This window comes from Artibeus jamaicensis, unplaced genomic scaffold, assembly GCF_021234435.1.
Source record: "Artibeus jamaicensis isolate MK-2021 breed Jamaican fruit bat unplaced genomic scaffold, CSHL_Jam_final scaffold_660, whole genome shotgun sequence".
Classification (NCBI taxonomy): Eukaryota; Metazoa; Chordata; class Mammalia; order Chiroptera; family Phyllostomidae; genus Artibeus; species Artibeus jamaicensis.
In genome coordinates, this window is record NW_026522052.1 from 11,316,235 (window position 1) to 11,341,736 (window position 25,502).

Consider the following 25,502-nt stretch of genomic DNA (forward strand, 5'->3'; position numbering starts at 1 on the left):
AGGGGGCTGCATTAAATACAGAGGTCAGTATACAGTAAGCACTCAGTACAAGAATTCTTTTTCCTAGTGTTTTATTCTTAATTGTTCTTATAAAGATGTAACATGAATGAAAGGAAAGGCCATCTAAAGCCGCGTCAGGCACCATCAGGGCATAAACAAACATTGCTTCTTCCTTAGGGAGCAAGAAACCTGAGGGAGCCCCTGTAACTAGGTCACTGTGGTCCCTAGTCCAGAATAACACTCTTCAGTCTCTGGTTATACACAGATGTTATAAAAGTTCTGTTCCAACCCTGGAAGCTGAACTGCAGGCTCAGGACAAAGGTCTGAGACCATGTTCTTCAGCTCAACAGGAGAACCAAGACAAACTAAAGGCTTCGAATTTTAAAGGAGAGTCAGAAGCAGAGCAGTCTTAGCTCTGAGTTGTCCCCTTCCTCTCACCAGGGCCATGTGAGTCTCCATGAGAGAGATGGGTGGGAGCCAGCAGAGTCCAGCACTGTGACTTCAGGCAGAAGGAGGGTGAGTGCCTTCCGGACCTGGTCTGTGCAGAGTGGTTAGGGTATGAAGCTCGAATCCGGGAGCCAGACATACGGAGTACCCCTCCCTTGCCAATTAGAAGGACTGGGACTTGTGCCCTGTGTCCTCTCCTGTTCAGTGGGTTTAACCAAAATGCCCTGAGCACTTAGAACAGTGCCATTAGTTTACTTAGTTTTCAGCAATTGTTTCTTTTTTATTGGGTTTAGTTAATAACTTTACCTTATTACTCCAGTATTATTTTTACATAATATTTCCACAGCCATTCCTGCCAAAGACTCAGGGCAACACAGCCTCAACTTTCTGTTTTCACCAGCTCTGACCAAAGGTGGAAGGTCTAGGGCAACTGGCTTCTGCTTCACAACAGCATTGCAGAGAAGGGCCCAGGTCACACGAAACTTGGCCCCACACTATACAGGACAGGCAGTACCAGAAGAGGGTCACTGCAAGGTTACAGGGTCATCCCAGCTGAGCTTTGTGGACTTTCTCTTCAGTTGGATGAGCCCATTCTCTTGAGGATAATTTCACCCACCAACAGTTACTAAGATGGTTGAAGCCATGTGGGGATCATAAAAACAGAGATGCAGGAACAAAGAGATGCCATCTCAACTCTAAGTTCCACACCTCCCTGTTAAAACTGCAGTATCAGGAGTGGGTTGTTTTTCTCTGTCTGTGTGAGCAACTCTTCTTTTTTTCTCCCAGGCAGTCCCAGAGGAGGATGGCTGCAGATAACACCTCCTCTATGACAGAGTTTATCCTCGCAGGCTTAACAGACCAGCCAGGACTCCAGCTCCCTCTCTTCTTCCTGTTTCTAGGCTTCTATGTGGTCACCATGGTGGGGAACCTGGGCTTGATAACACTGATTGGGCTGAACTCTCACCTTCATATCCCCATGTACTTTTTCCTCTTCAACTTGTCCTTCATTGACTTCAGTTACTCCTCTGCTATCATCCCCAAAATGCTGATGAGTTTTGTCTCAAAGAAGAACATCATTTCCTACACAGGGTGTATGACTCAGTTCTTTTTCTTCGCCTTCTTTATCATTTCTGAAAGCTTCATCCTGTCAGCAATGGCATATGACCGCTATGTGGCCATCTGTAAACCACTGTTGTATATGGTCACCATGTCTCCTCAGGTGTGTGTATTTCTTTTGCTGTGTGTCTATGGGATGGGGTTTTTGGGGGCTATACCGCATACAGGTAATATACTGTTTCTGACCTTTTGTAGAGGAAACCTTCTCAATCATTATATGTGTGACTTCCTTCCCCTCCTTGAGCTCTCCTGCAACAGCTCTTACATGAATACTCTGGTGGTGTTTACTCTTGTGGCCATTGACATTGGGGTGCCCATTGTGACCATTTTTCTGTCTTATGGCTTCATTCTTTCCAGCATTTTCCACATTAGTTCTACTGAGGGCAGATCCAAAGCCTTTAGTACCTGCAGTTCTCATATAATGGCAGTTTGTCTTTTCTTTGGTTCAGCAGCTTTTGTGTACCTTAAACCACCTGCTATTTTACCCCTTGAATGGGACAAAGTCTGTACTGTGTTCTATACCATTGTGGTTCCCATGTTGAACCCAGTAATCTACAGCCTGAGGAACAAGGATGTCAAATTAGCCATAAAGAAAAACTTTGGCAGAATAACTTTCTCTTGAAAAAAAATTGGAAATTGAGAAAAGGGATGAGAATTTTTAAATTAGAGTGCTGCTATTTTTTATCATCATCATCAATAAGGAATTCAACCTTCATGCTTTTGTATTCTATATTTAAAGAAAATTTTAACTCTTTCCCAAATAGATTTATTTCCTCTTACCATCACCCCAACTCTTCCTTCTTTATTTCTTGAAAATCATCTTTGCAATCATACAGTATGCAGTATGAATGGGGCTGCAGAATCATTTCTTTTTTTTTAAATTTTCTTTAGTTATTTTTCAAGTACAGTTTTTTGTCTATTTCTCCCATTTCAGCCCCCTCCCCCGCCTCGTGCTCCCCACCTCCCTCCCATTTCCCCCTCTCCAGTCCTCATCCCAGTGTCCTTTATACTTGTTCCTCCAAATCCCTCCCCTTTCTTCCCTTAAATTCCCTTCCCTCTCCCCTCTGGTCACTTTCCCCTTGTTCTCTATTTCAGTGTCTTTGTTTTTATTCTGCTTACTTGTTTTTGTTGTTTAGCTTCCTGTTAAAGGTGAGATCATATGGTATTTGTCTTTCAACACCTGGCTTATTTCACTCAGCATAATACTTTCCAGTTTCCTTCCATGTTGTTGCAAAGGGTAGTAGCTCCTTCTTTCTCTCTGCTGCATAGAATTCCAATTTGTATATGTAGCACAATTTTTTGATCCATTCATTTACTGATGGGCACCTAGGTTGCTTCCTTCTCTTGGCTATTGTAAATCGTGCTGCTTTGAACGTTGTGGTGCATAGGTTCTTTGATATTGATGTTTTAGGATTCTTAGGATATAATCCTAGCAGTGAAATTGCTGGGAGGAAAGGCAGGTCTTATTTTATTTTTGAGAAAATTTCATACAGAATCATTTCATCTAGTTCAAAAATGTAAAAAAATTACCAGGATTTCAAAGTTGGGGCTGAAATCCCAGCTTGAATCTCAATTCAGTATGTTTTCCTCTAGGCCATGTTTTCTTGCCTCATCTCTTTCTTGGAAGATGTCATTTCACATGTTAGTTGACCTAGTACATCTAAATTTAAAAAGAATTGACAATAATTTTGTGCTACTTGCACAAACAATTTTAATACATCACATTTTGCAAGAGAATAGGAGGTGACAAATTTTGTTGAGTAGGTCTTGGCAAAATGACCAGATCAGTGTCTGATGACTTTTAACTGTGTGAATGGGTAGTGTGTTAGGTTTCCCAGAAGGCAAGGGTGGTGACCACTGACTTGGTGAGTGGAGCACTGGGGTTGTGGGTTAGTTAATTAGGACTTCCAGGGAGAGAAATGGCATTTTATAGGGTAGAAATATGCTGAGTGGATGTGTCATATTATTTCGAGACTGAGAAAGAATTTGGAGTCTCATTTCAAGGGTTATCTTGGTTGTGGTCCAAAGTCACTGGGAGCTGTGCTATCTGATCTGGTAGTTACTAGTCATGTAGGGTACTGAGCAACTGAAATGTGGACATCCAAATGGAGATATACTGTAAGTGGGCAAAGTAAGTGTGATATACGTACCCAATCTTTGAAGAATATGAAAAACAATCTCATGGATACTTTTTTGTTTGATTACATGGTGAAATGATAACAATTTGCATATATTGTGTTAAATAAAATATGTTATTAAAATGAATGTATATATTCATTTGTAAGGAATCTACTAGAAAGTTTAGAATTTATAGGTGGCTCACATTATATTTCCATTAGATGACACTGGTCTAGAGTATGTGACAGAGCAGTAGCTGGCCCTTGGTTCATGTTCACCTGCTAGGCAGCACCAAGCTGCTGCTTATTAGGAGAGGCATTTGCTATGAAATTTTCAGGCATTGCAGATAGCCTCCATATTCTAATAATAGAGCATGTGGGTAAGAAATGGTGATCTCAGGATAAGTTCATAAAGCCACCATATTATGAAATGGAAAATAGAGCTTTATATTAAAAATCAAAACAACAATTTTTGTCAAAACTCACTATTATTGGTGAAATTACTTTGAGAATCAATGACAAATGAAGTGCTGGGGTAATTATTTTTATTTACTGGGCTGTTTTGTAGGAAAGTTCATTCCATGAGGAAGTAGGGAAACTTCAATAACTGTTCAGTTCTGCCTTTTGGTTCTGTTCAGTGCTGCCAGAAAGAAAAGAATAAGCTTATAAAGGGAGGATTGAGATGAGATAAAATACAGGGTCCAGCAGAAGTGGTGCCATTGGGTGTGGTTGGTAGGGGACGTGACTGTCTCACATGAGATGGACAGCAATGTGAACACTTTGTCACACGGTGTGGTGGAGTGTGATATTGTTATGTTACAGAATTATATGCTTATTATTTGTAATAAAAAATCTTTATGTAAGAAAAGGGGTATGTTTTGTGCCAGACACTGTGCATGTTTGAATTTAGGGAACCTCAAATTTAGGAGTTGGGGTTGGTGTATTGAATATGCTGTTCAATGTAGGTCATGAAAGAATACCCAGAACTCCTTTTGAAAATGTTGCGCCCTGACTTTTATATAGCAAAGTGCACTAATCGTAAGTGTAGAGCTCACTGTGCTTTTGCACATGAATATGTAACCACAACCTAGATCAAGATGTACAACATTTCCATCTACATTCAAAAGTTCCCTCTTGCACCCTTCCAATAAATACAACCTGCCCTCCACCCCATCCCCACAGCTATCCACTGTTCTGACTTTTATCATTGTAGAGTGTTGTCTGTACTTGAACTTCATATAAACAGGTACTGGATTGTTTCTGGCTTCTTTTCTTCATCATAAAGCCTGTCATGTACATCTGTATTGCAGTATGTATGGGTACATGATGTTATAGTGGTGAGTACTATTCCATCATGTGAATATACAATTATTTAGCCTTTTAATAAAGTTAGATAGTTTCCAGCTCTTGCCTATTGTTGATAAAGCCTTTGGAAACATAGTGCCTGTGTATTTTGATTGAAAGCAAACATTTCTTTCGTATTATACTTATATGTGGATCTGCTGGATAATAGAGTAGGCTTATGTGCAGCTTGTGTAACGTCACTGCCAAATGTCACTGTTTTCTAATGTTTGATTCAATTAGCATTGCTATCAACACTATTTGAGGATTCTAATTGTTCTATATCCTTGTTAAGACTTGGTATTTTAATTTTATCTCTATTTTATCCCTTATGCAGCAATGTATTTTTATTCTGGTATGGACAATGGAATGCTTTTTTAATGAGGTCTTTTTCGTGTTAAATAATGATGCTGGGCATCTTTTTACATATTTACTGGCTATTTGAATATCTTCTCTGAAGTAATTATTCAAGCCATTTTCTCTTTAAAAAATAGGGTAGTAAGTTGTTTTCCTATTTTATTGCAGGAATTTGAAAATGCACATGTAAGTCCATCGAAGTGTACATGTTTGTGTTTTTGCATGTATGGATAATATATATGTATCTGTGCATAATACATGCATACATATAGTCATCTTCCTCTCCCCATCTTCTCCAGACTATCCTTTACTTATCCTAAATGATATCTTTCGATAGCCAATATTTTTAATTTAAATGAAGTTTGACTTATCAACTTTGCCTTTCATAGTTAGTGCTGTATTCTTCTTAAGAAATGCTTTACTGTTCTTGCTGAGGCCAGAAGAGCAATGTGGAAATTATGACTTAAGTTTTGTATATGGATCAAAGTGGGGTTTTGGGGTATGTGTATATTTGCTCATAAATGTCCAGTGATCGTTCTTTTTCCTGTGTTAAAAACCAGTTGATTCTATTTGTGTGTGGTTGTTTTCATCTATTTGTCTATGTTGATGCCAGTACCATACAGATTTTGATTACTGTAGCTTTATAATAATTTTTGAAATCAGTTAGTATAAGTCCTGAATTTCATTCACTTCTTTCAAAGTTTTGTGGCTCCTTTAACACCTGTGAATTTCCATATGAAATCTAGACTCAGCTTGTAAATTCCTACAAAAGAACCTGCTGTGATTTTAATTGGGATTGTATTGATGATTGATTTTGTGTTTGGGGAGAAGGAATTGACATTTATTTTCTGCCTGAGCAGAAAATGGGAGTGCATACTTTTTTACAGTCTCTTCAGCATGGTATAGATTCAGAATTTTTAAAATTTCCATGGTGATGGGTGAGAACCAGTGTTTCAGTATTGTTCTAATTTGCATTTCTTTAATTTTAAGAAACATGGCAGGTGGTTTCATAAATTTTATGACCGTTGGTATTTTTATGGACTGTCTTTTGTGGACTGTCTCTTCCTACTTTCCCCTCATGTTTCTGTTGTATTTTGACCTTCTCAGTTTTTAGGAGGACTATATATTGGGTGTAATAGCTTTCTGTTTGAGGTATAAGTTGCATGTTTTCCTCTGATTTGTGATTTGTCTTTTGATTGTTGTTATGATAAAATTTTAAAATTAAACTTATTAGTCTTCTATTGTGTTTGGTATTTTAATGATAGTTAGAAATATTTTCTCTCCTCTTAGGTTATAGAGAAAGTCACTCATTTTTATCATAATGTGGTTACATGGTTTTATTTATTTAGTTTTAGTTTGAATATCTGGTCATTTTAGGAATTTTACCAGTGTATGGTGTGAAGAATGTATGCAACTATGTATTTTTCCAGAAGACCATTATGTTGTTCTATTGCCATTTATAAAAAGTCCATCATTTTCCCATGGTTATGAGCTGTTGCCTTCATTCTATGCAAAGTTTAATAGGCACCTGGGCTATCTCTCATTTCCCATTGTGTTCTATTGGTCTGTCTGTCTATTCATAACCCAATACCACACTGCTTGGATTACAGAAGCTTCATAATATTTCATATCTTGAAGGTAACTCACTCTGTGTTGTTCTTTTCTTTATTATTTTCCTGGCTATTCATGTTTAACCCCAACCTTTATAATTAACCTGTCTAGTTCTAGTAAATAACTTAAAGGCATATTTATTGATTGCATCTTAAATTTAAAAAGAACCTTGGGAAGAATTGACATCTTTGCATCTTTTGACCTCCAATTTTGAAGTGTGGCATATCTCCCCATTGTTTTCAAGTCAACTTCAGTATCTTTTAGGAGTGTTTTATAATTTTTCTCATCTATTTTAGCACATTGTTATCACATTCATGCATAGGAATTTTATTTTATTTTTGCACCTGTAACAAGTATTTTTTCCCTCATTATATTTTCACATTATTATTTATTTGTTTGTATCAATTCTATGCTAATTTTATACTTGGTAAAGTAAATATTATTTGTAGAATTCTTTCCATGCATTCTTTCAGGTTTTCCAAATATGTAATAACGTGTTTTCAAATTAAAAATAATTTTACCTCTTTTCTTCTAATTTCAATGCCTCTTATTCCATTTGCATGTATAACTGTATTTTTTAATACTTCATTTAATACATTGTGAAATAATACTAAAGACTGTAGTCATCTTGGTTTTACTAGTTCTAATAAGAATGCCTCCAGAGTGTCCTGTTTAAGTTGCTGAGTTTTGGTCTGAGTCATACATATTTTTCATCATCTTAGAAAAGTATCAGTCATTCCCAGATTCAAAAGTAAATAATTTGAAATCATAGAAATATGTTGAATTATATCAACTTCTTTTCATCTTTGGAATTTATTCCCTAAAATTTTCCTTATTGTTCTATCTTTAAATATTTCTACAGAATCTTGTACTTTTAAACATATGCAAGTCTGCTTTTACCCTTAAAAATTCCCTTGGCTTTTCCCTTCCCCCTTTCTGTCCAAAATTAAGAAGAGTAAGCAGTGCTTCTTTCATCTTTGCATTCATAGTGTTGTGGCTATTTTTGTATGTTATTTATGCAATTTTTCCCCATGTCTCTCTTTCTACCCTAGTGTTGTAGTGTATCACCCATATTCAGATGCACTTATATTTCAAAACCTGACCAATCAGTGCCAATGAGACTTCACATCTGATTTTCAGAACATCCTGGTACCCCTAGTTCTGCTCCAATTTATGTGAGTTTGCTTTCCTTTTTAAAAGATATAGTTTATTGATTATGCTATTAAAGTTTTCCCATTTTCCCCCTTTATATTCTTTGTGCTATATACCCAGAAACCCTCCAGCCTCCCCCTGCTTTGTTCATGTCTATTGGTTGTACATACAAGTTCTTTGACTTCTTTTTTATTAAATTTTATTTAGTTTTCAAGTACATTTTTTTTTATCTATTTCTCCCATCCCACCCCCCAGCCTGGTCTCCCTCCTCTCTCCCATTCCCCACCCCCCAGTCCTCATCCCTGTGTCTTTCATACTAGTTCCTCAAAATCCCTCCCCCTTTTTCCCCTTAAATTCCCTTCCCTCTCCCCTCTGGTCGATGCCCACTTGTTCTCTACTTCAGTGTCTTTGTTTTTATTCTGTTTGCTTGTTTGTTTTATTCTTTAGCTCCCTGTCAAAGATGAGATCATATGGTATTTGTCCTTCAATGCCTGGCCTATTTCACTCAGCATAATGCTTTCAAGTTCCATCCATGTTGTTGCAAAAGGCAGTAGCTCCTTCTTTCTCTCTGCTGCATAGAATTCCATTGTGTATATGTACCACAATTTTTTTTTATTTATTTTTTTAATTTTATTTAGTTATTTTTCAAGTACACTTTTTTTCTCTATTTTTCCCATCCCAGCCTCCCCCGCCCCTTGCTCCCCACCTCCCTCCCATTTCCACCCCCCTTAGTTCTCGTCCCTGTGTCCTTACTATTTGTTCCTCCAAATCCCTCCCCCTTCTTCCCCTTAACTTCCCTTCCTTCTCCCCTCTGGTCACTATCCTCTTGTTCTCTATTTCAGTGTCTTTGTTTTTTTTTTCCCTGCTTGCTTGTTTCTTTTGTTGTTTAGCTTCCTGTTAAAGGTGAGATCATATTGTATTTGTCTTTCAGCACCTGGCCTATTTCACTCAGCATAATGCTTTCCAGTTCCATCCATGTTGTTGCAAAAGGTAGTAGCTCCTTCTTTCTCTCTGCAGCATAGAATTCCATTGTGTATATGTACCACAATTTTTGGATCCATTCATTTACTGATGGGCACCTAGGTTGCTTCCAACTCTTGGCTATTGTAAATTATGCTGCTATGAACATTATGGTGCATAGGTTCTTTGATATTGATGTTTTAGGATTCTTAGGATATAATCCCAGCAGTGGAATTGCTGGGTCAAAAGGCAGGTCAATTTTTATTTTTCTGAGAAAATTCCATACTGTTTTCCATAATGGTTGTACCAGTCTGCAATCCCACCAACAGTGAACTAAGGACCCCTTTTCCCCACAACCTCTCCAACATTTGTTGTTTGTTGCTTTGTTTATGATAGCCATCCTGACTGGTGTAAAGTGGTATCTCATTGTGGTTTTAATTTGCATCTCTCTGATAGGTAACGATATTGAGCATCTCTTCATGTGTCTCTGGATATTCTGTATGTCCTCTTTAGAGAAGTGTCTGTTCAAGTCCTTTTCCCATTTTTTAATTGGGTTCGATGTCTTCCTAGAGTGTAGTCGTGTAAGTTCTTTGTATATTTTGGAGATTAAACCTTTGTCTGAGGTATCTTTGGCAAATATGTTTTCCCATTCAGTTGGTTGTCTTTTTAATTTAATACTGTTTTTTTTAGCCATGCAGAAGCTTTTTATTTTGATGAGATTCCATTTGTTTATTCTTTCCTTTATATTCCTTGCTCTAGGGGACATGTCAGTAAAAATGTTGCTGCGTGGAATATCTGAGATTTTATTGCCAATGTTCTCCTCTAGGACTTTATTGGTGTCACGGCTTATATTTAAGTCTTTTATCCACCTTGAATTTATTTTGGTGTATGGCATAAGTTGGTGCTCAAGTTTCATTTTTTTGCTCGTAGCTGTCCAGTTCTCCCAACACCATTTGCTAAAGAGGCTATCTTTACTCCATTTTATGTTACTGCCCCCTTTGTCAAATATTAATTTACTGTAGAGGGTTGGGTTGATTTCTGGGCTCTCTGTTCTGTTCCATTGGTCTATGTGCCTGTTTTTATGCCAGTACCAGGCTGTTTTGAATACAGTGGCCTTGCAATACAGTTTAATACCAGGTATTGTGATCCCTCCTACTTTGTTCTTCTGTCTCAAAAGAGCAGCTGCTATTCAGTCTCATTTATAATTCCATATAAATTTTTGAAGTGTTTGTTCTATGTCTGTGAAATACGCCATTGGTACTTTAATAGGTATTGCATTGAATCTGTATATTGCTTTGGGTAGTATGGACATTTTGATGATGTTAATTCTTCTAATCCATGAACAAGGTATATGTTTCCATTTGTTTGTGTCTTCCTTGGTTTCTTTCTTCAGTGCTGTGTAGTTTTCTGCATACAGGTCTTTTACCTCCTTTGTTAGGTTTATTCCCAGATATTTTATTTTTCTTTTTGCTATATCGAATGGGATGTTTTCCTTGATTTCAGCTTCTGCTGATTCATTGTTAGCATACAAAAATGCCTTTGATTTCTGGATAATGACTTTGTATCCTGCTGTTTTGCCAAATTCATTAATGAGTTTGAGCAGTTTTTGGGTAGATTCTATAGGATTATCGATGTACACTGTCATGTCATCTGCAAACAGTGACAGTTTTGCTTCCTCCTTTGCTATTTGGATGCCTTTTATTTCCTTTTCCTGCCTGATCGCTGTGGCTAAAACTTCTAATACTATATTGAATAGAAGTGGTGAAAGTGGACATCCTTGTCTTGTTCCTGATCTTAGTGGAAAAGCTTTTAGTTTTTGCCCATTGAGTATGATATTGGCTGTAGGTCTCTCATAAATGGCCTTTATTATATTGAGGAATGCTCCCTCTATTCCCACTTTGCTGAGTGTTTTTATCATAAATGGGTGTTGTATCTTATCAAAAGCTTTTTCCTCATCTATTGATATGATCATGTGGTTTTTGTCTTTGCTTTTGTTTATGTGATGAATTACATTTACTGATTCATGAATATTGAACCATCCTTGCATCCCTGGGATGAATCCCACTTGGTCATGGTGTATAATCTTTTGGATATATTGTTGGATGCGATTTGCCAATATTTTGTTGAGGATTTTAGCATCTATGTTCATCAGCAATATTGGCCTGAAGTTTTCTTTCTTTGTTGTATCTCTATCTGGTTGTGGAATTAGGATGATGCTGGCTTCATAAAAGGAGTTTGGGAGTTTTCTATCCTTTTGCATTTTTTGGAATAGTCTGTGAAGAATGGGGGTTAGCTCTTCCTTAAATGCTTTGTAGAATTCTCCTGTGAACCCATCTGGTCCGGGGCTTTTGTGTGATGGGAGTTTTTTTATTACTGCTTCAATTTCTTTTGCTGTTATTGGTCTATTCAGGTGTTCTACTTCTTTTTCATTGAGTTTTGGGAGATTACATTTTTCTAGAAATGTGTCCATTTCCCCTAGGTTCTCAAATTTCTCTGCATACAGTTCTTCATAGTAATTTCTTACAATCCTTTCTATTTCTGTGGTATCAGTTGTAATCTCTCCTCTTTCATTTCTGATTGTGTTTATTTGTGTCCCTTCCTTTCTTTTGTTGATGAGCCTACTTAAAGGCTTGTCTATTCTGTTTATGTTTTCAAAGAACCAACTCCTGGATTCATTGATCTTTAGGATTGTGCCTTTAGTCTCTATGTCATTTAGTTCTGCTCTGATCTTAGTTATTTCCTTCCTTCTACTTGCTTTGGGCTGTTTTTGTTGTTGTTCCTCGAGTTCTTGCAGGCGTAGAGTAAGGTCATTTGTTTGAAATGTTTCTGTTTTTTTTAGGTAGGCCTGTATTGCTATAAACTTCCCTCTCAGGACTACCTTCGCTGTGTCCCATAAGTTTTGGGTTGTTCTGAGATCGTTTTTATTTGTTTCCAGAAACTTACTGATTTCTTCCCTAATTTCATTCTTGACCCATTCGTTGTTTAATAGCATACCATTCAGTCTCCATGATTTTGGGTGTTTTGGGTTTTTTCCTTTGGGGTTGGTTTCCAGTTTCAGTCCCTTGTGGTCAGAGAAAATGCTTTGTATGATTTCAATATTCTTGAATTTGTTGAGGCTTGTTTTGTGTCCTATCATGTGGCCTATCTTTGAAAATGTTCCATATGCATTTGAAAAGAATGTGTATTTAGCTTCTTTGGGGTGAAGAGCTCTGTATATATCAGTTAGGTCCATTTCATCAAGGGTGTTGTTTAATGCCACAATGTCTTTGTTGATATTTTGTTTGGAAGATCTGTCCATTTTTGATAGTGGGGTGTTAAAATCCCCCACTATAATTGTGTTGCTGTCTATATCTTTCTTGAATTCCTCTAAGATTTTCCTTATATATTTTGGTGCTCCTATGTTGGGTGCATATATATATTTATGATGTTAATGTCTTCTTGGTGGATTCTTCCCTTGAGCATTATGAAGTGACGTTCTGGGTCACTCTTTATGGCTCTTTTTTTGAAGTCTATTTTGTCTCATATGAGAATTGCTACCCCAGCTTTCTTTTTCTTGTCCATTTGCTTGGAAAATTTGTTTCCAGCCTTTCACTTTTAGTCTGTGATGGTCTTTTGTCCTGAGGTGGGTCTCTTGTAGGCAGCATATGTGTGGGTCATACTTTCTTATCCATTGACGCTATTCTGTGTCTTTTGATTGGAGCATTTAATCCATTTACGTTTAAGGTTATTATTGATAGGTACTTATTCATTGCCATTTTTGTACCTGTGTTCCTCTCTGTCTCTCTCTTTTCCTTCCTTTCCTTAAATCAGACCTTTTAGTATTTCTTGTAGAGCTGGCTTGGTGGCAGCAAATTCTTTTAGACTTCTTTTGTCTTGGAAGCTCTTTATTTGGCCTTCTATCTTGATTGAGAGCCTTGCTGGGTAAACTAGCCTTGGTTGTAAGCCTCTGGTTCTCATTACTTGGAATATTTCTTGCTATTCTCTTCCTGCTTGGAGTGTTTCCATTGATAAGTCAGTGGCTAACCTTATTTGGATGCCCTTGTATGTTATTTCTTTTTTCTCCCTTGCTGCCTTTAAGATTCTCTCTTCGTCTTGTAATTTTGCCATTTTAATGATGATGTGTCTTGAAGTGGGCCTCTTTGGGTTCCTCTTGAATGGGACTCTGTGTGATTCCTGAATTTGTGTGACTTTTTCTTTTATCAAATTAGGGAAATTTTCTCTCATTACTCTTTCAAATTTGTTTTCTATCCCTTGTTCTTCTTCTTCTCCTTCTGGTATTCCTATTATTCGGATATTTTTACGTTTCATATTGTCTTGCATTTCTCTTAATCTCTCTTCATTCTTTCTTAGCCTCTTTTCCCTTTCCTGTTCTTTCTGTGAGATGCTTTCTACTTTGTCCTCCAATTCACTAATCCGATCTTCTGTTTCATCCATCCTATTTTTAATGCTTTCCACTGTGTTTTTTAATTCAGAAATTGTATTCTTCATTTTCTCTTGGCCCTTGCTAATAATTTCCATTTCCTTTTTCATGTTGATATAGTTCTCAGTGAGATCATTACAGCTCCCCTGTAGTTTCTGGTAGCTGATTGTGAGCTCTTTGAACTTCCTGATAACCAGTGCTTTGAATTCAGTATCTGATAGTTGACTTGCCTCTATTTCATCTAACATTCTTTCTGAGGGTTCCTCCTTTCCTTTCATTGGGGGATTGTTTCTTTGTCTTCCCATTGTTTGTGAGACTCTTCTTGTTAGCCTCAGCTTCTTAGATTAATCTGTTTTGACACCCTGGGTTTATGGTGTGAACTTTTGTGGTGGAATGTCTGTGAATTTCAGTGGGGCAGTCTCTTTTAGTTATCCTGTTTTTCTCTGCTTCCACCTACTCAAATATGCAGCAACTTGTGGCTTCTCTCCTACAACAATGTGCAATTTGTCTCTCTGACTCTACTATTGGGAGGCCTCTTCTATGGGTCCAGCTCTGGTCTTTTCATATTTTCAAGTTGATTGTGACTCTTGTGGGTAAAAGAAAGAAATGATAAGGAAAGAAATAAAAGGAAGAAAGAAAAAAATGGTAGGGGAATGGAAGAAAGAGCAATAAGTTTAGAAAGAAAAGAAAAAGAAATAAAACAGAAAATCCGGGAAAAGAGGACAAAAGTATGGAAAGATGAAACAGTAATCAAATTTAAAAGAAATAACAGATCACTTTAAAAAAGCAAAAAGATAAAGAAAAGGAATGGAGAAGGAAGAAAGGTAAAAAAAAAAAGAAAGAATAAAAATAAAATAAAGTTAAAAAAAAAACCAAAGAACAAAAAACGCACAAACAAAAATAATCTCTCAAAAACAACATCAGAAAAGGAAATGTCAGTTGTTGACTTCAAACTAGCCGAACCGGTTTTTCTGGTTTCAGTTGGCTGAGGGTCGATTGTTGTGATTTTTTGAGCCCGCCCCTCTCAGGATCCAGACACTTGGCGCCTCTCCCCCAGCTCCCTACAATGGGGAACTAGGACTTCCTCACAGCGCTCCCCTCCCAGGGATTACCGTCATAGGCTGGTTTGCTGTGTTTGCGGGGACCTGCACCGGCCTAGTTGCCTGGTTCCCTCGGGATTGAGCACAGACCTGCCCCCGTTCAGTTGGGAAGCCCCCGGCCCTCTGCCCAGTCCTGGGCTCACTGCCTAGCCGGGTGTGAAGCAGACCAGGCTGCCGTGTCTACTGGATTCAGATCCCCAGGCTGCACCTCTGAGTTCTCTTGGGCTGGCAACCACAGAGTCCTTGGTTGGGGCCCTTTGTCCTCCGCACCCTCTCCGCAAACTCTATCAAACAAGTCTCTCCTGGCACCCCACCTTGCTTGTCCAGAAAGGGAGGGGGTTGAGGGTCTCAGCTCTTTTCCCAGCACCCCTCAGCGCCCAGGGCTTCCAGATAGTCTGAGGGGGGTGGACTGGAAGCCAGGAGCCGATCTGAGGACTGGGTGCCGACCTAGAAACTCTGTGTGCACGTCATGGCACGCTGCATGGTGTGTATCCCTTCTGCTCCTGTGTTTGTCTGGTCCCCTGGACAACCTCTGCCAAAAAAAACCTAGGGATGGAGCAGCACCAGGCCGGGCGCTGGACCCAGACTGTGTGCAGGCTGAAATCTCCTCTGCTCCTCTCTGGTTGGGTCTCTTGGCTGGTTCAGGCCCAAAAATCCTAGGGAGGGAGCTTTCCGGGCACTGAACGTTGGCCTAGGCGCCCTCAGGCACTTGCCCAGACACACTGCCTGTGGAGCGACTAGTTCCCCAAATTGCGCACAGGCTGAAATTTCTTCCACACCTCTTTGCCTGGGCCACTCAGCCTGCCCGGCAGAAAAATCCCAGGGAGAGATCCGTCTGGGCGCTGAACGCTGTCCCAGGCGCCTTTAGGCACTCTCCCAGACACAGTTCCCACCAGGTGCTGGACCTCCGAGCTATGCACAGACTGAAATCACCTCTGCTCCACTCTGGTTGGGCCACTTGGCAGGCCCCTGGCCCAAAAATCCTAGGGAGGGAGCCCTCTGGGCACTGAAGGCTGCCCCATGCGCTGTTGGGCTCTAGCCACAGGGCGCTGGTTCCCCTACCCTGCACTGGCTGTTTTTCTTTGCTCCATCCCAGAGACTACTGTACTGCTGCTGTCTCCCTACTGTCTGGTTCCTCTGTGACCGATGAGGTTTCTGATCTCTTATTTTCATATATGCTTGGCAACAGCTGGCTTGCTGGTTTCACCTCCTCTGATCGGACAGCTTTCTCTCCCTTTTGTACTAGGAACTGGTCTCTGCTCCGTCCTAGTCCACCGCCATCCAAGTTCTTTGACTTCTCTATTTCCTATACCATTCTTAAGCTCTCCCTGTCTATTTTATGCCTACCAATTATGCTTCTTATTCCCTGTACCCTTCCTCCCTCATTCTGCCTCTCTGCACCCCTCCTGAAAACCCTCCATGTGATGTCATTTCTCTGATTCTCTTCCTCTTCTAATGTTTGCTTAGTTTTTGTTTTCATTTTTTAAAAAGTGTTCAGTTGTTGATAGTTGTGAGTTTCTTGTCATTTTACTGGCTGGTGTGGCTCAGTGGATTGAGCACCAGACTATGAACCAAAGGGTTGCTGGTTTGATTCCCAGTCAGGGCACACACCTGGGTTGTGAGCCAGAACCCAGCAGGGGGCACTTGAGAGGTAAGCACACATTGATGTTTATGAGACTTGATTACTGTCCTGAAATCTAGGAATCAGGCCACCAGGTGGAAGGAGTCACTCTGTCTGACCCAAATTTAAAGGTGTTATGCCCTCTCCAATTTTTCAACATCTATGAAGCTTCAGTTATTCGAGATGAATAAATTCTAGAGATGTGGTATGTGATGCAGAGCCTCTAGTTAACAATACTGTATTGTGCACTTACAAATTGTTAAGAGGATATATCACATGTTAAGTGATCTTACCATAAAAATAAAAAATCAAACAAAAACAGGGACCTCCGGTGAAGATGGAAACACTTTGCCTCCTTGCACAACCAAGTTTAAAGACAACAAAGTTTCAGTAACAAAAACACAACCAAAACACAGAAATTGTACTATACCAAAGTCTGACAACAACAAACCGTTCAGCCAGACTGGTAAGAGGGTCGGAGCCAGCGGCAGAGTGGGGTCAGGGAGGAAAGATCTGCCTCACAGACCTAGGCACACAGGCAGCAGTTTTCAGATCCCAGGTGTGGGGTAGAAAGGGCGAACCCAGTGAGGGCACACATTTGCTCACAGATAAACCAGGTGAAGGAGCGAGCAGTGGGACAAACCATGCAGGCCCCAGCAGCTGATGGGAAGCAGCAGAGGAGACCGCTATTGCCCCTCTTGAACTCTACCCACACATACAGCGTCGCAACCCAGCAACCTGAGTCACCCCACCCTGGTGAACACCTAGGGCTCTGCTCGTCATATGTAACAGGTGAGAACAGACCAAAACATTATGGCTCAAGAAGAACTCAAACCCCAGGATCCGATAACTCTAAGCAGCCAAGTAATAGCCAACCCATCAGATGCACAGTTTAAAGCACTGGTGATCAGGATGCTCACAGAACTGGTTGATTTTAGTCACAAATTAGATGAACAAATGAAGGCTTCACTAAGTGAAATGAAGCAAAATACACAGGGAATCAATAGTGATGGGAAGGATACTGGGACTCAAATCAAGGGAGTGGAGCAGAAGGAAGGAAAAAAGGACCAAACAGAAAAGTATGAAGAAACAAGAATTCAAAAAAGTGAAGAGAGGCTTAGGAACCTTCAGGACATCTTTAAATGTTCCAACACCAAAATTACAGGGATACCAGAAGGGCAAGAGGAAGAGCAGCTAGTGGAAAAGTTATTTGAACAAATAATAAAGGAGAACTTGCCCAATCTGGCAAAGGCGATAGACTTCCAGGAAATCCAGGAAGCTCAGAGAGTCCCAAAGAAGTTGGACCCAAGAAGGGACACACCAAGGCACATCATCATTACATTAGCCAAGATGAAAATGAAGGAGAGAATCCTAGAAGCAGCAAGAGATAAGGGGACAGTCACCTACAAAGGAGTTCCCATCAGACTGTCAGTGGATTTCTCAAAAGAGACATGACAGGCAAGAAGGGGATGGAAAGACGTATTCCAAGTCATGAAATCCAAAGACCTACATCCAAGATTGCTCTATCCAGCAAAGCTTTCATTTAGAATAGAAAGACTAATAACATGCTTCTCAGGTAAGGTCAAGTTAGAGAAGTTCATCATCATCAAGCCCTTATTTTATGAAATGTTAAAGGAAATTATTTAAGAAAAAGAAGATAAAATATGAATAGTGGAAAAACAACAAACTGACAGTTATTAACAACCACACCTAAAACTAAAACAAACTAAGCAAACAACTAGAACAGGAACAAAACCATAGAAATGAAGATCACAATGAAGGTTAGCAACAGGGCAGTGGTAGGAGGAGAAGGGGGTAGAAGGTACAGAGAATAAGTAGCATAGATGGTAGATAGAAAATAGACAGGGGAGAGGTCAAAAATAGTATGGGAAATATAGAATCTGAAGAACTCATGACACATGGACATAAATGAAAGAGGGGGAATGGTGGGGAAGGAGTGTGCAGGGTGGAAGGGAAAAAAGGAAGGGAATAGGACAAGTATAATGGCATAATCAAAAACTATACTTTAAAAAAGAAAATACTATGAAAAGATCATACACGATGGTCAAGTGGGATTCATCCTAGGGTTGCAAGGATGCTACAACATTCACAAATCAATGAACATAATACTGCACATAAACATAATGAAGGACAAATTCATATGATCAGATCAATAGATGATGAAAAAGCTTTTGATAAAATCCAGCACCCATTTATGATAAAAAAAAAAACACTCAGCTACTGAGACTACAGGGAGGATACCTCAACATAATAAAAGCCATCTATGAGAAACCTACAGCCAACATTATCCCCAGTGGGAAAAAACTAAAAGCTTTCCCCTTAAGATCAGCAACTACACAAGGTTGTCTGCTTTCACTACTCCTACTGAACGTAGTTCTGGAAGTTCTAGCCACAGGGATCAGAAAAGAAGAAAAAGCACTAAAAGGCACCCAAATTGGAAAGAAGGGAGTAAAAGTGTCATTACAGAAGATGAGATAATAGTGTACATAGAAAACTCTACAGTCTTTACCCAAAAACTACCTGACCCAATCAGTGAATTTGGAATAGTAGTGGGATACAAGGTTAATATTCAAAAATCGATGGCATTTTTGTGCATTAACAATGAAATAGCAGAAACAGAAACTAGGGGAGAAATCCTATTTACTAAAGCAAGAAAAAAAACCAAAGTACTTAGGCATAAACTTAACCGAGATTATAAAAGACCTACAAAAAATAACTTAAGTATATTGATTTGTGTTTCTCTCTGCTTGTATAGGAGCAAGTCAACAGTCAAAACAGCTTTAGAGAAGCCTTGGTTCGCTTGAAATGAAACCTTGATGCACTGGAATTGAAGCTCCCATGGATAACAGCTCTGAAAAGGCAAAGATCTCAGAAGAAATTTTCCTGGTGTTGCAACATGCTTTCAGGAACCCTCTGAGATTCTGAAAGGAAACTGAACATTGTAGTGATTCCCCAAGGTCCTCTTTGACCTTGGGTCCTAAGGAGAACATACTTGTGATTCTTACTTTAGTTTCTTGGTAATGGATTGTTTGTCTCCATTTCTTCAACATGTGTAGCAGAATTGAGAACAGGGACAGGGTTTCATTATAATCATCTGGGCAGTGAACACTTCTCCATGCAAACAGGCAGATGAGGCACCATCACTGCTGAGCTTTAGTGGGGGTAGGGCAAGTCCTCACTTCTGTATGTGTACACACTCAGACACACACACAGGCCCATGCAGTGGTTTCAGTGGGACTTGCCTGGAAGATGATGGGTTCTGCCTTTCTGTTCCACTGTCATAATTTCTCCCAAAGAACTTCTGACCTTAACTCTGACCAAAAACATACAGAACTCATCAGCTAACCAACTCTTGAACTTCCCCAAATAGAGATTTGTTTTTTGAATAGAAAATTTGCCATCCTTTCTGTGAAAGGCCCCTGGCAAAGGGTGTTGAATACAAATTGTCATATAAATTATTCTTAATCTTTATATCAGTCTCAGCCAAAAATCTACACTGTGTGACTTGTGGTTATCTAAAACCTCAGTAAGATCTCTTAACTCTACCCTGTTATTTGGTCAGAATTTCCTTCTCCACAGTGATAATGTGGACTGGAGTACTGTATAAATGTGAGGGGCAAAACCCTGATTCTTAGGGAAGGTGCCGCATTAAGGCATGACACCCAGCATTTCATTAGAGTAACTGGTGTTATTATTAAGCAAAGACTTTCCAGGTCTGTCTCAAGTCAATGCTCAACTGTCAGATCCTGCTATTTGAACTGAAATCTCTAACACTTCCCGTTTAGCCACTCTCCCCTGTGTCCTGTCCCCCTCCCTAGCTTTCCTTTCCTTCAGTGCACTTTCATGTTTCTTTCATGTATTTTTAGTAGAGACCAATAGGTCTACCCTATGAGGTCGTTCTGAGGAATAAACACAGTAAATTTATGTATGCATTGCTCTGGATTTTTCAGATTAGGGCACTGGGTCAGATAACAGTGGTCAGTATACAGTAAGAGCTCAGTACAAGAAATCTTTTTCCAAGTGCCATGTTCTTAATTGTACTTATAAAGACGTAAACTGAATGGAAGGAAAGGCCATTAAAAGCCGCATCAGGCACCATCAAGGGCATAAACAAACATTTCTTCTCCCTTAGGGACCAGGGATCCTGAGAGAGCCCCTGTAACTAGGTGACTGTGATCCCCAGTCCAAAATAACACTGTTTGGGCCTTATAAAGGTGTTCTCCCATCCCTGGAAGCTGAACTGGAGGGTCAGGACAAAGGACGTAGAGACCATGTTCTTTACCTCAACAGGAGAACCAAGACAAAATAAAGGCTTTGAATTTTAAAGGAGAGAGGCAGAAGCAGAGCAGTCTGAGCTCTGAGTTGTCCCCTTCCTCTCACCAGGGCCATCTGAGCGTCCATGAGAGAGATGAGTGGGAGCCAGCAGAGTCCAGCACTGTGACTGCAGGCAGAATGAGGGCGAGTGCCTGCCTGACCTGGTCTGTGCTCTAGCAGAGTGGTTAGGGTACGAAACTCGAACCCCAGAGCCAGACAGCCTGAATTTCCCCTCTGCTGACAATTTGGACTTGTGCCCAGTGTCCTTACCTGTTCAGTGGGTTTAACCAAAATGCCCAGAGCACTTAGAACAGTGCCATTAGTTTAGTTAGTTTTCAGCAATTGTTTCTTTTTTATTGGGTTTAGTTAATAACTTTACCTTATTACTCCAGTATTATTTTTACATAATATTTCCACAGCCATTCCTGATAAAGACTCAGGGCAACTCAGCCTCATCTTCCTGTTCTGACCAGCACTGACCAAAGGTGGAAAGTCTAGGGCAACTGGCATTTGCTTCACAGCAGCACTGCAGAGAAGGGTCCAACCAGGTCACACAAAAATTGGCCCCGCACTGTAGAGGACAGGCAGTACCAGAAGAGGGTCACTGGAAGGTTGCAGGGTCATCGTAACTGAGCTTTGTGAATTTTCTTTTCAGTCGGATGAGCCCTTTCTCTTGAGGATAATTTCTCCCACCAACAGTTACTAAGATGGTTCAAGCTATGTGAGGATTATAAAAACAGAGATGCAGGAAAAAGGAGATGCCATCTCAACTCTATGCTCCACAACTCCCTGTTTAAACACCACTCTCAGGAATGTGTTGTTTTTCTCTCTCTGTGTGAGCAACTCTTTTCTTTCTCCATCTCAGCCAGTCCCAGAGGAGGATGGCAGCAGATAACACCTCCTTTGTGACAGAGTTTATCTTCGCAGGCTTAACGGACCAGCCAGGATTCCGGCTCCCGCTCTTCTTTCTGTTTCTAGGCTTCTATGTGATAATCATGGTCGGTAACCTGGGCTTGATAACATTGATTGGGCTGAACTCTCATCTTCATATTCCCATGTACTTTTTCCTCTTCAACTTGTCCTTCATTGACTTCAGTTACTCCTCTACCATCATCCCCCAAATGCTGATGAGTTTTGTCTCAAAGAAGAACATCATCTCTTACTCAGGATGTATAACTCAGCTCTTTTTCTTCTGTTTCTTTGTCATTTCTGAATGCTTCATCCTGTCAGCAATGGCTTATGACCGTTATGTGGCCATCTGTAAACCACTGTTATACACGGTCACTATGTCTCCTCAGGTGTGTGTATTACTTTTGCTGTGTGTCTATGGGATGGGCTTTTTGGGGGCTATAGCACATACAGGTAATATACTGTTTCTGACCTTTTGTGGAGAAAACCTTCTCAATCATTATATGTGTGACATCCTTCCCCTCCTTGAGCTCTCCTGCAATAGCTCTTACATGAATACTTTGGTGGTCTTTACTGTTGTGGCCATTGACATTGGGGTGCCCATTGTGACCATTTTTCTCTCTTATGGCTTCATTCTTTCCAGCATTTTCCACATTAGTTCTACTGAGGGTAGATCTAAAGCCTTTAGTACCTGCAGTTCTCACATAATGGCAGTTTGTCTTTTCTTTGGTTCAGGAGCTTTTATGTATCTCAAACCACCTTCTATTATACCCCTTGACCAGGGCAAAGTCTATACTGTATTCTATACTGTTGTGGTGCCAATGTTGAACCCACTAATCTATAGCCTGAGGAATAAGGATGTCAAATTAGCCATGAAGAAAACCTTGGGAAGAATATCTTTTTCTTGGAAAAATAACGGAAATTGAGAAAAGGGATGAGAATTTTTAAATTAGAGTGTTTTTATTATTTTAGCATCATCATCAATAAGGAATTCAACCTTCATGCTTTTGTATTCTATATTTAAAGTAAATTTTAACTCTTTCCCATATTAATTTATTTTCTCTCACTATCACCCCAACTCTTTCTTCTTTGTGTTATGAAAATAGTCTTTGCAATCATCCAGTATGCAAATTTGAATGGGGCTTCAGAATCATTTCATCTAGTCCAAATATATTAAAAACTACCCAGTGGCACAGCTGGGACTGAAATCCCAGCTTGAATCTCAGTTCAGTTTGTTTTCCTCTAGGCCATGTTTTCTTGCCTCATCTCTTTCTTGGAAGATGTCATTTCACAAGTTAGTTGACCTAGTACATCTTAATTAAAAAAGGATTGACAGTAATTTCATGCTACTTGCACAACACAATTTTTATACATCACATTTTGCAAGAGAATAAGAGGTGAAAATTTTGTTGAGTAGGTCTTGGCAAAATGACAAGATCAGTGTCTGATGAGTTTTTTAGTGTGTAAATGTGTAGTCTGTCAGGTTTCCCAGAAGGCAAGTGTGGTGACCACTGACTTGGTGAGTGGGTTTGTGAATTAGGACTTCCAGGGAGAGAAACGGAATTATATAGGGTAGAAAGATGCTAAGTGGAGACATCATATTATTTCAAGGCTGAGAAAGAATTTGGAGTCCCATTTCAAGGGTTATCTTGGTTGTGGTCTACAGTCATTGGGAGCTGTGCTATCTGATTGGGTAGTCACTAGTCATGAAGGGCCTTGAACAACTGAAATGTGGACATCAAAATGGAGACACACTGTAAGTGAGCAAAGTAAGTGTGATATACACACCTAATCTTTGAAGAATATGAAAAATAATCTCATGGATACTTTTTTATTTGATTACATGGTAAAATGATAACATTTTGGATATATTGGGTTAAATAAAATATGTCATTAATATGAATGTATCTACTTATTTTTAAAGTATCTACTAGAAAGTTTAGAATTTATAGGTGGCTCACATTATATTTCCATTGTGTGACACTCGTCTAGAGGATGTAGCAGAACACTAACTGGCCCTTGGTCCATGTTCACCTACCAGGCAGCACCAAGCTGCTGCTTATTAGGGGAGGCAATTGCTATGGAATTTTCAGGCATTGCAGATAGCCTCCAGATTCTAATAATAGAGGCATATGGGTAAGAAATGGTGATCTCAGGATAAGTTCATAAAGCCACCATATTATGAAATAGAAAATAGAGCTTTATATTAAAAATCAAATGAGCAATTTTTGTCTAAACTCTCTATTATTGGTGTAATTACTTTGAGAATCAATGACAAATGAAGTGCTGGGGTAATTATTTTTATTTACTGGGCTGTTTTGTAGGAAAGTTCATTCCATGAGGAAGTAGGGAAACTTCAATAACTGTTCAGTTCTGCCTTTTGATTCTGTTCAGTGCTGCCAAAAAGGAAAGAATAAGCTTATAAAGGGAGGATTGAGATGAGTTGAAATACAGGGTCCAGCAGAAGTAGTGCCATTGAATGTGGTTGGTAGGGGACGTGACTGTCTCACATGAGATGGACAGCAATGTGAACACTTTGTCACAGGGTGTGGTGGAGTGTGATATTGTTATGTTACAGAATTATATGCTTATTATTTGTAATAAAAAATCTTTATGTAAGAAAAGGGGTATGTTTTGTGCCAGACACTGTGCATGTTTGAATTTAGGGAACCTCAAATTTAGGAGTTGGGGTTGGTGTATTGAATATGCTGTTCAATGTAGGTCATGAAAGAATACCCAGAACTCCTTTTGAAAATGTTGTGCCCTGACTTTTATGTAGCAAAGTGCACTAATCTTAAGTGTAGAGCTCACTGTACTTTTGCACATGAATATGTAACCACAACCTAGATCAAGATGTACAACATTTCCATCTACATTCAAAAGTTCCCTCTGCATCTTTCCAATAAATACAACCTGCCCTCCACCCCATCCCCACAGCTATCCACTGTTCTGACTTTTATCACTGTAGAGTGTCGTCTGTACTTGAACTTCATATAAACAGGTACTGGATTGTTTCTGGCTTCTTTTCTTCATCATAAAGCCTGTCATGTACATCTATATTGCAGTATGTATGGGTACATTATGTTATAGTGCTGAGTAGTATTCCATCATGTGAATATACAATTATTTAGCCTTTTAATAAAGTTAGATAGTTTCCAGCTTTTGCCTATTATTGATAAAGCCTTTAGAGACATTTTGCACGTGTATTTTGATTAAATAAGCAAACATTTCTTTTGTATTATACTTATATGTGGATCTGCTGGATAATAGAGTAGGCTTATGTGCAGCTTTTATAAACATCACTGCCAAACTGTTTTCTAATGTTTGATTGAATTTGCATTGCTATCAACAATGTTTGAGGATGATTCTAATTGTTCTACATTTTTATTAACCCTTGCTATTTTTATTTTATTTCTATTTTGTCCCATATGAATAAATGTATTTTTATTTGGTATGAAAAGTTGAATGTTTTTTATTGAACTCCTTTTCCTGATAAGTAATAATGTTGGACACTGTTTTGCGTATTTACTGCCTGTTTGGATATGTTCTTTGAAGTGATTATTCAAGTCATTTTCTCTTTTAAAAACAGGGTAGTAAGTTGTTTTTCTATTGCATTGAAATAATTTGAAAATGCACATGTAAGTCCATAGAAGTATACATGTTTGTGTTGGTGCATGTATAGATAATGTATATGTATCTATGCATAATACATGCATACATACACAGTCATCTTCCTCTCCCCATCTTCTGCAGACTATGCCTTACTTACCCTAAATGATATCTTTTGATAGCCAATATTTTTAATTTAAATGAAGTTTGACTTATCAACTTTGCCTTTCATAGTTAGTGCTGTATCCTTTTTAAGAAATTCTTTACTGTTCTTGCTGAGGCCAGAAGAGCAATGTGGAAATTATGACTTAAGTTTTGTATATGGATCAATGTGGGGTTTCGGGGTATGTGTATATTTGCTCATAAATGTCCAGTGATCGTTCTTTTGCCTGTGTTAAAAACCAGTT

General features: G+C 39.2%; 2 protein-coding genes across 2 annotated transcripts; both read left to right on the forward strand.

The window, feature by feature from the left end:
- The first annotated feature begins 1,243 nt into the window (after positions 1 to 1,243).
- Positions 1,244 to 2,185, forward strand: LOC128626564 (olfactory receptor 8B12). The gene has a single exon (XM_053659463.1). It carries the CDS (start codon positions 1,250 to 1,252, stop codon positions 2,183 to 2,185), a length of 936 nt encoding a protein of 311 aa, XP_053515438.1. The 5' UTR covers positions 1,244 to 1,249.
- Positions 2,186 to 21,452: 19,267 nt separating this feature from the next.
- Positions 21,453 to 22,412, forward strand: LOC128626562 (olfactory receptor 8B12-like). Its single transcript, XM_053659461.1, has one exon. It carries the CDS (start codon positions 21,459 to 21,461, stop codon positions 22,410 to 22,412), a length of 954 nt encoding a protein of 317 aa, XP_053515436.1. The 5' UTR covers positions 21,453 to 21,458.
- Positions 22,413 to 25,502: the final 3,090 nt, after the last annotated feature.

Bases quoted from the DNA above. Each gene is read 5' to 3' on its own strand.
- LOC128626564 (XM_053659463.1), top strand. From the start codon at position 1,250: ATGGCTGCAGATAACACCTCCTCTATGACAGAGTTTATCCTCGCAGGC.
- LOC128626562 (XM_053659461.1), top strand. From the start codon at position 21,459: ATGGCAGCAGATAACACCTCCTTTGTGACAGAGTTTATCTTCGCAGGC.